Source organism: Pyrenophora tritici-repentis, chromosome 6 (genome assembly GCF_003171515.1).
Source record: "Pyrenophora tritici-repentis strain M4 chromosome 6, whole genome shotgun sequence".
Classification (NCBI taxonomy): domain Eukaryota; kingdom Fungi; phylum Ascomycota; class Dothideomycetes; order Pleosporales; family Pleosporaceae; genus Pyrenophora; species Pyrenophora tritici-repentis.
The window spans coordinates 2,167,536-2,180,478 of NC_089395.1; the positions used below are offsets into that span (position 1 = coordinate 2,167,536).

The window sequence follows — 12,943 nt, forward strand, 5'->3', positions numbered from 1 at the left end:
AGTGGTAGTGTGACTGGGCGATGTTTGATTGTTTGTAGGAGCGTTTTTCGATGGTCTTTGTATAGATGGCAGTACAGTAGTAGGTGTTCTGGCGTTTGGATGTTTTGGCAGGTGCAGCGATTAGAGTCTCGTTTCTTAAATCTCTTTAGGTAGGAGTTGAAGTATCCGTGTCCTAGCTTAAGAGAGTAGAAGGCGCTAGAGGTTACTCTTTTCGTGTTCTGTGGCATTTGGGTGGTTTTGCTGATTTTAAGAGGGTATTTGGCTGAGTAGGTAGCTTTGTTTAGAGCGGTTGCTCTTGCTTTGTATTTCTTATACTCTTAGCGTTGTTCCGTTTGTTGTATCCTTTTGATTGTCGTGCCTAGGTAGGCAATGCTCTTTGTTGTTGATCTGGGGTCCTCTTTGGTTGCTTCTTTTGCTAGGTAGTCTGCTCTTTCGTTTCCAACTATATCTGTGTGTCCAGGTGCCCAGAGTAGGTGGATGTTTGCTTGTTTTCGTCGGATCGTATTTGCCGCTTTTAGACATCGGAGTTGCCAATGCTGTCCTGGGTTATCTGATAGGTTTTTAAGCCTGTAGATTGCTGCTTGGTTATCTGCGTAGACCTCGAATTCCTGGTCGGTTGTAGCGTTCTTTGCTGCGTATTCGAATGCTCGTGTGATCCCTTCTAGTTCGCCGTTGTAGACTAGCTGGTATTGTCCGATATTAACTGTTTCTGAGTAGATCTCTTGCTGAGTTGAGTTGTAGACTGCTATCCCAACTCCTATTCCTTTTCCTTCTTGTGTTTGCGAGGCGTCTGAGTATATTGTCGTGTAATTGTCTAGCCTTGTTTTAATGTAGGCTTGGTGCGCATTTGCCTCCTCTTCTTTGGATTTTTGAGAGACTGTTACGGTATAGTTTAGAGTATCCCATGGCCTAAACCGGTATGGGATAGTCTGCTCTGTGTCTCTTTTGTTGTTTTTAGGAATTGCGTTAGTAATAGTTTGTAGCTGTCTGTGCTGGTTTAGTTTCTTTGAGCGTTGGAGATTAGTTGATTGGATCCGAGTTATTGCCTTTGCAATTGGATGGGTGTTGGCTAGCAGGTTTGCTTTGCTTGCGTAGTTCCGGATAGTTGAGTTCACAGTCCGCAACAATCAATTAAGTGGGTCCTAGAAGGTTCAGATTGGATTGATTGATTACCGCTTTAAGCCTAGTAGTTACCTATAGGAGTTTAAGCCCTACCTAGATAGGTAAGTGGGTCTAGGAGAGTGACCGGATTGAATTGATTGTTGCGGAGTCTAGTTGAGTTAAGCCTAATTGCTGGTGGTAGTAGGCTCGCTTCGAGGCTTGTAGGGACTGTTGGTGCTGTTCTAAACACTCCTAGAGTTTTTCGACAAGCCAGGTTGTGTAGTGACTGTAGTTTCTTTGTAGCGTAGGGTTGGTTTTTCTAGTATATTTGTGCTCCGTAGTCTGACACGCTAGTTACACATGCTAAGTATAGTTGTCTAATAGCGTGTGTTGATAGGCCGAGTTCAATGTTCGCTAGTCTTCCTAGCCTGTAGAAAGCTTGTCTGGCTTGGCTTACACGTATAGACACATGTGATTTGAATGATAGTCGGTTGTCTAGATAGATACCTAGCCACTTGACAGTGTCTTTGTGTTCTATCCGGTCGTTGTTTGGGAGTATAAGGGCTCTTTCTATCCTCTCCTTCTTAGCGGTGAAGTGGATTAGTTCTGTTTTGGATGTGTCGAAGATAATGTCTAGCTGCTCTCCCTTGGCAAAGAGTGTAGCTATCTCTTTTTGCAGTGCTCTTATGTTTTTCTTTAGAGAGGTTGATGAGGTAGTAAGAGATAGGTCGTCGATATACGATAGTTGAAAGCTTTGTAAGGTTGGGAATAGGTCTCGGATATAGATAAGAAAGAAGATTAGTGATACTAGGCTGCCCTGTGGAATGCCTGCTATAATCTTGCTAAATTCTTCAATCTTATTATCGAATGCCAGTCTTAGGGTCCTGTTAGAGAGAAAGGATTTCGCCCAGCAAATTAAGCTAATTGGGAGTCCAAGTTTCTTAAGTCAGTCTAGAAATCGGTTGTGTATGACGTGGTCAAAAGCTCCTTTGACGTCCACGAACACTGTGGAAGTAATTTGGCCTTGCTGTTTTTTGTGTTGAATCTGGTCTACTAGGAGGAGAGCGGCGTCTATTGCAGATTTCTTGTTTCTACCTCCAATTTGTGAGGAGTGTAGGAGGTTTGTGGTTTCTGCTAGACTAGCTAGTCTTTTGGCGATAATTCTCTCTAGTACCTTCCCTAGGCTGTTTAAGAGAGTAATTACTCTATAAGCTTTCGGGAGAGAGTAGTCTAGTTTGGATAGTTTTTTGAGAATTGCTCCTGTAGCTGCTTTCCAGCACCTAGGGTGGTATCCGTAATTAAACAAGATTGAGTAGGCGATAAAGAGGATCTCTGGGTTGAACTTAAATGCAGCGGTTATAATATCTTGAGTAATAGCGTCAGGCCCTGGTGTACTACTTTTAACTTTACTAGAACAGGCTTGTTCTAGTTCAGAAATTGATAGTTGCGGCCAGTCCCAAATGCTCTCTTGATAGTTTAGAAAGCTTGGTAGTTCTGCTGTTGGAGGAGGAGGGAAAAGTGCTTTTCTAAAGGCCTTGCACTTTCCTTTGAATGTTTTCTCTAGTATCTCTCCTTGGATAGGTGGAATCTTTTCGACCTTTTGATCCTTTGTGTATGCCATAGCTTTGTAGATAGACTGTGGGGTTTCTTGTTCTAGAAAGCTATTCCAATGTCTCTTCTTGGCATCCTTGATTGCTCTTGCGTAGGTGTTCCGCGCTATTAAGAAGTCTTTCTTGAATAGATATGCCTCTTGGATGGACAACTGTTGCAATTGTTGTGTGTAGACTCTTTGGCAGTGAGTAAGCTCTCTTCTTAGCTTAGTAAGCTCCTGGTTCCACCAGGGTTTTGGTTTAGGACCTAGTTTGACTTTTGGGATTGCTTTGTCAGCTGCTAGTTGGATGACTTGCGTAATTGCTTCCCCTATCTCCTCTAGTTTGCTTTGAAGCTCCTGGTCCTCTTCTAGAATTAGATTCTTGCAATCTTGTTTCCTAGGGTCGTTTATCTCGCTTATGTGCTGTAGCGTGATGTTGTTTTGAATAGCCTCGTTTAGGGTTTTTTGAAAAAGTGGCCAATCCGCCTTTTTTGTGTTAAACTTGCGTTGGTTTATTGGATTGTCTACTTGGTCGGTGTCTGATCGAATTGAGAAGAGTAGGCCGTAGTGGTCAGATCCAGTCTCCGTAGTGACTTGCCAGTCAATAGCTTTGTCAGCTAGGTCTGGGGTAACTAGGGATAGGTCTAAAACTGATTCTCTTGATAGGTGTGGCCTAAAGAAAGTGCCCGTTCCTGGTGTGTTTAGAAGGCTAAGGTTTTGGCTTTCTATCCATTCTACAAATGGGGGTGCTCCTGGGCTCGTCGATGTGCATAGTGGGTCCCACCACGGGTGGTGCTCATTTGCGTCTAGGAGTAGAATAGATGACTCTGGTAGTCTTGTGTTTGTGTTTAGAAGAACTCTTGGGATAGTCTTTGTATCTCCTATACCTCTCTCGTTGTATAGGTTGAAGATATTAAACTTATGGTTTCCTTTCTGTACTACTAGTGCTATAGCGTCTGGATCTGACGTAAAACCTTCTAGTAGGTGGGTTTCTGCTAATAGCGTTCTAGAGATATAGAATAGCACTCTAGGGCGGAGTTTTGGTTCGGATTGTGGGAGAATTTGGAGGTATGCTGCGTGGCTAGTGGACCTAGTATCAGCGTAGTCGTTGTTTCTTGTTGGTGTGAGCCAAGGCTCTTGGACTGCAATTATATCAACCCTTAGTTCGACAGCTAGTTGAAGAGTAGACTCTGTAGCCTGGATACTCTTATTCAGATTCGCTTGGAGAATCTTAATGCTGTCTAACATTCTGTTGTATATTGGTTCTCCTTGTTTGTTATAGCTGCGAGGACTTCACAGTCTCTGCTATTAGCAAAGTGAGGTTCTTTGCAGTTTGAGCATTTTGGGAGTGTATGGATACAAGGCTTCCCACTTGTCGTGCAGGTGGAGCATTTATGCTGCGATGTAGGGTGGGTCCCCGCACATAGCTGGCATGCTGTTTGGTTCCGGCATTTAAGCTTTGTATGGCCAAAGCCTTGGCAGTTGTCGCATTGGGTAGTAGCTGGAATACTTCTATACTTTTCAGTACGGAGGCTCTCTCCAAGGATGATGATCCTCGCTCCTAGTTTCTTTGCTTCAGCTTCTGTTTTAAAAGCAATAACAATAGAGCTGTTTTGCTTGTTCTTCCAGTCTTTTGTAAGCCAGTAGGAGTTACCAACTATTTGTAGTCCTTTGTTGTATGTAGGGATTTCAGTTTAAAGGATTTCTAGCGTGTCTGCTCCTTCAAAGGTTGTAGGGACGTTGTGGACTATGACTTTTGTCCAAGATTCTAGTGGTTGAGCGTGTTTGATGTTAAAGAGATCCATCCAGATGTTGGATTGCTGGAGAAGGAATTCTCCAGAGTATCCGCTTGTAGTAGTAAGTATGAGATTGTTTCTCTTACTAAGAGCTGCTAGTTGGATAACAGGTCCTGCAATACCAGCTTTTTAGAATGCCTCGTTGATTTTGTTTCGTGCTTAGAGCGGGTTGATGGTTTGGTTTTCCTCTAGTGTTGCAACTATTTGATAGTGCGTAATTAGTTTCTTAGGCGTTGGCTTTTTCTTTGGGGCTACGGTCGTCCAAGTGGCGTTCTTTGATGGTTGAGCTGCAATTGTTGCGTATAATTGGGGAGCATTTGTGTTTGTTGTCGTTGTTGTTGCTGCTGCTGTTTGGTTGTTTTGCCCAGCTACTGTGGCTGTTGCCTTCTTTAATGTCTTTGCTGCTTTTTCTGAAGCGTTTGCTAGGGTAGCTGAGTGGAAGGCGAGCTTGGCAGATAGTTTGTCCGAGATCTGGTTTGTAACTCTCCCTTTTTCCGTGTAGTCTCTAAATACGTCTAGTAGTTCGAGTAGCTTGTTTTGCTCTTCATATGAGTTGGTCATAATAGAGGCTTGGAGGATCAGGTTTCTAGCCCATTGGATTGCCTGTTCTGGATCTTTTGCGGTTGGTTTGTCAGAGTCATTCTTTTGGAATGGATTTCTTCCAGTTCTGTCGTATACAGGAGAGAAGAGGGCTGGTCGTTTGTTCATGATTGGGACTAGTCGTTCGGGTAGGTTAGGTTGAGTTTAGGTTGGGGTCGCTGGTGTCTGGTCCTCTTCTATACCCATTTGGATATCATTTTCGAGATAGATTGCGGTATTAGTGCTGTTTCCGCTTGCCTCTGGGATCTGCACTATGATATTGTCGCTGTCTGGCGGCATTTTTGTTCTGTTGTTGCTACTTTACACTAGAAGGATACCTAGTTCTTCTAGCCGTACCAGTGTGAAAGTAGTGAAAGCCTTGCTATTTTACTCTTCTTACTCTCTTTTCTCTATCTTACTGATCTATCGAGTAGATCTCTAGGATAGGAATAGATTTGGGAGACTAGAAAACAGCGAAAGAGTCAATTGTTGGTGTTTTTGGTTGTCTTATCGATAACGTGTCCGTGCGCGTGATGCGCGGATTCGCGTGATGCGCGGGGAACACCAAAACACGTCAAACCCCTTCACCTTCAACACACGTTAACTCCACCAATATGGACCCAATTCAAGCTGCGATTGAAGATATTGAAAATCTAGAGCCAGGAGAACAGTTCTCGTATACTAAAATTGCTGCTAAGCATGGTGTTGTGAGATCTACGTTGACCCGAAGGCACCAGGGCCAGACAAGCTCAGAAAGAGACAAGAACTTCAACCAGCAGAAACTCAACCCACAACAAGAGCTAGAGCTTGTGAGATATATCGAAAAGCTCACAAAGCGAGGCATTCCTCCTACACGAGAGATGATCAGGAATTTCTCATCAGAAGTAGCCCATCAGCAGCTCAGCGAGAGCTGGGTTACTCGCTTCATCAACCGACACGAGATCCATCTCATCTCAAAGTGGACCAGCGCCATGGATCGTACGCGCCACCTGGCTGATTCTGAGTCAAAGTATAGACTCTACTTCGAGCTGCTGCATCGAAAGATCACCGAATATCACCTAGAGGCTCGAGATATATACAATATGGATGAGAAGGGCTTCTTAATTGGCTTGATAGGCAGAAGTAAGAGGATATTCAGCAGGCGTCAATGGGAGAAGAAGGAGGTTCGAGCATCTCTCCAGGATGGATCACGCGAGTTTCTGACAGTCCTGGCCTGCTGCTGCGCTGATGGGAGCTCGCTGCCTCCAGCCCTTATCTACGCAGCTAAAAATGGAGCTATACGATCGAGTTGGGTAGAAGATATCAAGGCAGGAGAACATGAGGTCTTTGTCTCATCATCTCCAACAGGCTGGTCAAATGATAACGTAGGCCTAGCTTGGCTGGAGCAGGTGTTTGATCGCTCTACAAAGCAACGATCAGGTAGATGGAGATTGCTCATCCTTGATGGCCATGGATCTCACCTCACGATGGAGTTTATTAAGTACTGCGATCGCCATAGGATCCTCCTCATGATCCTTCCTCCCCATTCGACCCATACGCTCCAGCCGCTAGATGTAGTGCTGTTCAAGCCACTCTCTCAAGCCTACTCTAACGAGCTCACTAACCATCCCCATAAGGCTCAAGGCCTTATTCCAATCAAGAAAGGGGACTTCTTCCCGCTCTTCTGGAGCGCCTGGATATCCTCCTTCACAGAGAGCCTCATATTGAAGGCCTTCGAAGCCACTGGGATCTGGCCGATGGATGCCAACGTTATCCTTCGTAGATTTGCTAGCACGCCAGAAGCTGAGAGAAGCTCATCGTCAGGGCTCTCTGATCATGACTGGAGAAAGCTCGATCGGCTAGTACGAGCTGCTGTTAATGATAGCCATCAGTATGAGGCAAGAAAGCTGCGCTCAAGCGTTCACCATCTCTCTGTGCAGTATGAGCTTTTAAAGCATGAGAACGAGGGCTTAAAGGAGGCTCTTCAACATAAAAAGAAGCACAGGAAGAAGGGCAAAGCTCTTGACCTTCAACAGCGCCAGGAGTATCACGGTGGCTCTGTCTTCTGGTCTCCTCGCAAGCTGCGTGAGGCTCGAGCTAGAGAAGCAGTACGGGAGCGAGATGAGACGGAGGAGAAACTCCAAAAAGCACGGTCCAAGAAGCAGCGCGAGGAGGCTCGACTGCAGCGTCAAGATGAGCTCGAGGAGAGGCGTGTGGAGAGGCAGAGACTCAAGGAGATGAGGGAGCTTGAGCGAGCTGAGAAAGCAGCTGAACGCGCGCGCCAGAAGGAGGAGAGAGACGCTGCTAAAGCTATACAACTACCCCAAAAGGGAAAGAGGAGAGCTTCAGCAGCTACCTCATCGAACAACAAGCGTCAAAAACGCGTTGAGGCTGCTCGCGCTGGTGCTCAAGTTCAAGAAGAGCCTCCAGCTCCTCCATCAAAGCTCACATCACGTGGCCGCAACGTCAACCTCCCATCAAAATATAGATAGTACAAGTTGATCGCAAGCATCTAATTACTCCCCCTCTATAAATTCGTATAATAACAGCTTATATACGTGGCTTAATAGCTTCATTTTTGAAGTAGTGGATATGGTGTTCCCCGCGCATCACGCGAATCCGCGCATCACGCGCACGGACACGTTAAGGACTGGTCTGTGCGTTTTTGTTTTCGAAGATTGAACGCGTCTGAAGAATCTCGTTCTACTGGGTCTAGCTTTACAACCAGCTGGCTGCGGAGGCTTAGAGTATCTGGAATGTTTTTCTTCTGATGGTTTCGACTATATTCCGGTGGGCAAACGGTAGAAAACTAGTCAAATGCGCTTTCTACTTCTGGAATTCAGGGACACCAATTCAGATGTCTGAGGAAGGAATGATTCGAACGCTCCTACATTCTGCGCTTCGCGAGGCACCTGAGCTGTGGTCAATCCTCTTCCCTTCCAAGATGGAGGAATTCATTCTGTTTTCTGACCTTTGGAGTCAACCCATAACGGAAGATGAGGCCCGGGAGGCCCTGCAAAACCTGATTAATGGTGCTGGACAAGATTACAGGCTATTCGTCTTTATCGATGGTTTAGATGAGTGTGGTGGAAGCTGTGAGGAGCTTATCGCGATACTCAGGAAATTTTCTTCATCCCACGTCAAGGTTTGCGTCTCTAGTCGTACGTGGATAGAGATCAAGGGTTTGCTTCACTTAAGCCCTAAAATACGGCTCGAGGCGCTCACTTATGGGGACATTGAACGTTATGTCACCACCCGATTTCTTCAGAGTGTTGGCTTTCGGGAACGACAGCTTGAAAGTCCAAGAGAGGTAAACAGTCTGATAGAAGCTATTATGTTGAAGGCTTCAGGTGTGTTCCTCTGGGTTACGTTAGTAACAGACTATCTTATCGATGGACTTAAAGACGGCGAGAAACTAGCCCAACTGCAAGAGCGACTCAACGTGATACCGGAAGACCTTGAAGCGTTGTTTCAGAAAATACTCACCAGCACTAAGGAAGAAGATCGTCGCTCCACATAGATAATCCTTCAAATTATGCGTGAGGCTTTGGCTCCGCTCCCGCTACTTGCATTCTCCCACGCATACGAAGTGGATGAAGAAATGGGAGTCCCGGAAATTTCGAGCATCATATCTACATCTGCGGATGAGGCCAAGGGCCGAGCACGCAGGATACGGCGCAGACTCAAAACTTGCTGCAAAGGGCTCATAGAAGCTGAGCCAGAACACAAGCAGGAAGTTGCAGATGCCACTGTTACATATCTGCATCGGACTGTTAGCGACTACCTCGCGCGTGGTGAGATATGGTCAAAGTTTTTGTCGGTATCCAATGAGACGATGAGTCCGAGCACTCGGCTGTTATATTCATGTATCGTTCAGTTAGGTACAACGGTCATGGCTCGCTACCGAAAGTCGACTACAGAAGGTATCCAAGCCTTCCGGCATACTGTGTTGTTCGCTATCGAGTACGCTGTCAGAGCTGACTTGGGAAACGATGCCGGATTGCAGTATAAACTCTTGGTAGCTTTAGACACAGCGGCGAGCGAGGTCGCCAATCAATTAGCTCTTCGACATCCTGGAAGCCAGGAGAAATTCCAACATTGGTCAGCCTCTAGACTAGGGTTTGAGGACAACATATGCTTCTTGCATTTAGCAGCTCAACTGCAGCTAATCGACTTTGTCAAACATCACATTGATAAAGCTAATTACTCGGTATCCAGGAATGAATCCGGATACAACTTCATACTGGCCACCCTAGATTACTCCCTCTTCGCCAAACATCAAGACCCGCAGATTCTCACCATCATCCCCAAATCACCCAGTGTCGATCTAGTATCATTTTTCTCCAAAAGCAAGCTGATCCCAACATCAAGGTCAATGGCGCACTCAAGGCCCATGGAAACATTCCTGGCGCGTTTTCGTCTTGGGAGACGCATCTACGAGGGCAGGACCGCGATAAACCACGCAGGATTGAGATGAGTATAGTGTACCTGAATAGTGGTGCCGACTTTCTTTCCGTTCTTGATGACTCGGTTCAATATCCAGATAAAGTTGTTTCACTGGCGAAGGCAGCGCAGAAGGCAGTGTAGAAGGCGGGGAGAAAGCGGAAGCTGTCTCGTTTCAAACTTATGTTTACAAAGAAGAAGTAGATGACTGTGATCTTCCCAAGCTCATAGTCGCATGGCAACGCCGGGTTTCCACATATTTGTACAACATAGTTTTGGTGCGAATCAGGATTAACGAGCGTGGTGTTTGTACTATTGATATCTGAACCTTGACTCCATACCCAGGGCGATAACGATTGTTCTCTAGGAAATTTACATGTGTTTTCAAGGAGTGTAGTTCAAAGACATGCTGAAAAGCGGTAACGACTGACTGTTGCGACCAAAAAAAAAGCACACAAATTATTAGCCAAAAGGCATGCCCACCATACACATCATACAGGCTTTCGCATGCCTACAGTAACCCTTAATGACCATCTTCAACTGATCCGACTTGTTGCCCAGAAATCTTCCAGCTCTGTATCACAAGACGATGTTGTGTCCATCGCGAGCGTGATCGCGAAGCTTGTCGAGGCGGTAGAACTTCATCCTGCATTCATCAACCACACAAGAGTAAGCCCTAATGGGATTATGCTTTCTCATGTGGCGACGGCAATCACCGGTACGGCGGAACGTCTTGTTGCAACTCGGGTGCTCACAACGCACACGAGGCTCTGCAACATCCGGGCGGAAAGTGGCGCCTGCACCTCTGTGTTGGCTAGGATTGGGGGCCAAAAGGGCGGGGGCAATGGGTAGGGCGCCTTGGAATGGGGTCGGTACCGGTAGCGTGTCCGTGAAGTAACCGCCACTGCCAATGGTTGGCATGACAGGCTCGAAAATATCTACCCAAGGGTATAAGGGTGGGCCTAAGAATGGGTTGTGTGAGATCGGCGCAAATACAGTGTGGTCCAACCAAGGAATGGTGGATTCATTCGGCAGGGTCCAGCTGGTGCAGGTAGTGCTCCCGTAGTTGTGGCCATGAATACCGAAGCACTCGTCTGATTGTCCGATAACATTGCTGCCTTGAGCTTCCGACATGGTGGTGCAACAAAGACTGACGGATGGACAGACAGATGTGATCTGAGAAAAGGCATAACTGCATGATGTTAAAAAAAAATTACCTCTGATTCGTTAAGCCGCTGGACGCCAATGCTCCATCACGTGCAGGTGGCGTAGTAGGCTGTACGCGCTGCGTAGTCTCGCGAGCTACCATATCTTGATATTCCAACTCTTGTAGAGGGAGAAAGGTATCCATGATCCACGGAGTCTCGGGGGTTTGAGCGCTGGTATTTGCAAGAGGAATCGTGGATTTGGAAGAAACAAGAAGACCAGCAACAAAAAATTGGCTATGTCTAGTAGGAAAAAACTGTTCAATATCAGGGTAGTCAGGTGTCTGGAGTAGGAAGAGGAGAATGAGTTGAAGGTGGAAGAAGGGGAAGAGGATCTGAAGTGGGGAGTCGTTGTCCGAGAGCAACCAGCGCAGAGCGGGAAAAGCTAGCTGGAAGGGGGACCATTAATGTCGCGGAATAGTACAGGGCGTCCTCCAGCCAAATGATTGGGCACTGTCTGCGCCCTCCAGCCGCATAAGACTCGGTCTTCATAGGTGACGTAGCCTCCAAAACTACCACCTTTACCTTCTTATAATCCCAGACTGCAAACTTCGACATATCGCATCGCGAATTCCAACATGTACGTTGGTGTATCGAGCGAAACCCTTAGATGTAATCTATGCTCGAAGTCTTTTGATACCATCGGACGATACAAGTACGTACTACCTCTCAATAGTTTTAATGGCGTCACCAACACAGTACTAGTCAGCACAAAAAAACCCACTCAAAGCCTCACGAATGCAAAGAATGTTTGAAAAACTTTGCCCTAAGGTCTGATCTCACTAGACATGTACAAGCGAAACATCGGTTGGGGCTGGCTCGGCATGCATGCCCGATCAAGAGCTGTCACTTCAAGGCCACCCGGAAAGACAACATACGACAACATCTCCGCAACAGCCATCCTGAGGTAGCTCTTAGCTCCCCTCAGTCTATGCGAGGCCCTCGACAGGAACAAGGTCACACAATCTTGCCGTCCACTCCGCTCAGTGTCCTGTCGGATACTGGGAGTGACCTTCCTCTAGCGTGCGTTTCCACATTGATGCGAGCAGCATCTTCGGGTAATTTTGGCATATGCGAAGTTATGTTTCGACTCGGTATTGAGGTTTCTGCGAGGGCCGATGATGGTTCTACGGCCTTGCATTGTGCCGTCAAAGCCAATCAGATTGATATGGTTCGCTTCTTGGTACAGAAAGGAATCCAATTGGATATTATAAACGAAAAGAAAAAAACTGCCCTACACGAGGCTGTACTAGGGAAGCAGGAGGATGCCTTCACTGTCCTGGCGCAAAACCAAGCGGAGATAACGAAACATGTGCTATACGACATCATTGAGACTGAGCAAACTGAAATCTTCCAGATTGCCCTCAATCAGTGCAACATTAATGAATTGGAGTCCTGCGGATCTACTCTATTTGGCATGGCGGCGAATTGCCCACAGACTGCATTCATGAACACACTGCTATCTTTGCCCATGATCTCCGAGGAATGGATCCAACGTCAAGGCTATCGACACCTGTACTTACTGGTGACCCGTGGTCATACAGCAATGATGAGATGCTTGATAGCTTCGGGGAAATTGAATGTCAACATGGTTATACGGCCATATAGATGGCTTTGTGGCGATGTGTCAATAATCCATACAGCTGTTGCGAGAGGATTGAGCGATATGGTCAGCCTCCTTTTGACCTCGGACACGATCAATATAAACCACTGTGAGCATGGATATACACCACTATATTTGGCAGTTGTGAAGGGTCACCTCACAGTTGTCGAAATTAGACTCCGCAACAATCAATTCAATCCGGTCACTCTCCTAGACCCACTTACCTATCTAGGTAGGGCTTAAACTCCTATAGGTAACTACTAGGCTTAAAGCGGTAATCAATCAATCCAATCTGAACCTTCTAGGACCCACTTAATTGATTGTTGCGGACTGTGGTCGAAATACTCCTCCAACATCAAGATATCGTTATCCTTAACGACAGTAGTCGAAATTCGCGTGATACGACTGCGTTGCATCTCGTATGCCGATATGGACACTTTGATATCATGACCCTTCTATTAAGGGTTTTCGAAGATCGGGGGATACCTGTCGACACTGTGGCTGGATCAGTCACCCCATTTCAAACCGCAGTGTTACACGGGCGGGCTGACATAGTAAGCCATTTGCTATTACGATCAGATGTTGATGTCAATCAACCTTCATTTGGAATACCATGGCAGAGAGCATGTAGCCGTGGTCATTCTGA

General features: G+C 46.3%; 6 protein-coding genes across 6 annotated transcripts; 3 read left to right on the forward strand and 3 right to left on the reverse strand.

The window, feature by feature from the left end:
* Positions 1-317: 317 nt before the first annotated feature.
* On the reverse strand, positions 318-3,940 carry PtrM4_120480 (uncharacterized protein; the record flags this gene model as incomplete). The annotated part of the gene is made up of 3 exons (XM_066108422.1): positions 318-1,004; positions 1,559-1,976; positions 2,106-3,940. 3 exons carry the CDS (start codon positions 3,938-3,940, stop codon positions 318-320), a joined length of 2,940 nt encoding a protein of 979 aa, XP_065961607.1.
* Positions 3,941-4,856: 916 nt separating this feature from the next.
* On the reverse strand, positions 4,857-5,367 carry PtrM4_120490 (uncharacterized protein; the record flags this gene model as incomplete). The annotated part of the gene is made up of 3 exons (XM_066108423.1): positions 4,857-4,859; positions 5,002-5,204; positions 5,271-5,367. 3 exons carry the CDS (start codon positions 5,365-5,367, stop codon positions 4,857-4,859), a joined length of 303 nt encoding a protein of 100 aa, XP_065961608.1.
* Positions 5,368-5,681: 314 nt separating this feature from the next.
* PtrM4_120500 (uncharacterized protein) lies at positions 5,682-7,538 on the forward strand (the record flags this gene model as incomplete). The annotated part of the gene is made up of 1 exon (XM_066108424.1): positions 5,682-7,538. The coding sequence occupies one exon, from the start codon at positions 5,682-5,684 to the stop codon at positions 7,536-7,538; it is 1,857 nt and encodes a 618-aa protein (XP_065961609.1).
* Positions 7,539-7,903: 365 nt separating this feature from the next.
* PtrM4_120510 (uncharacterized protein) lies at positions 7,904-8,566 on the forward strand (the record flags this gene model as incomplete). The annotated part of the gene is made up of 1 exon (XM_066108425.1): positions 7,904-8,566. The coding sequence occupies one exon, from the start codon at positions 7,904-7,906 to the stop codon at positions 8,564-8,566; it is 663 nt and encodes a 220-aa protein (XP_065961610.1).
* Positions 8,567-8,938: 372 nt separating this feature from the next.
* On the forward strand, positions 8,939-9,523 carry PtrM4_120520 (uncharacterized protein; the record flags this gene model as incomplete). The annotated part of the gene is made up of 1 exon (XM_066108426.1): positions 8,939-9,523. One exon carries the CDS (start codon positions 8,939-8,941, stop codon positions 9,521-9,523), a length of 585 nt encoding a protein of 194 aa, XP_065961611.1.
* Positions 9,524-10,068: 545 nt separating this feature from the next.
* Positions 10,069-10,623, reverse strand: PtrM4_120530 (putative C2H2 finger domain protein; the record flags this gene model as incomplete). The annotated part of the gene is made up of 1 exon (XM_066108427.1): positions 10,069-10,623. The coding sequence occupies one exon, from the start codon at positions 10,621-10,623 to the stop codon at positions 10,069-10,071; it is 555 nt and encodes a 184-aa protein (XP_065961612.1).
* Between the last annotated feature and the right edge of the window lie 2,320 nt (positions 10,624-12,943).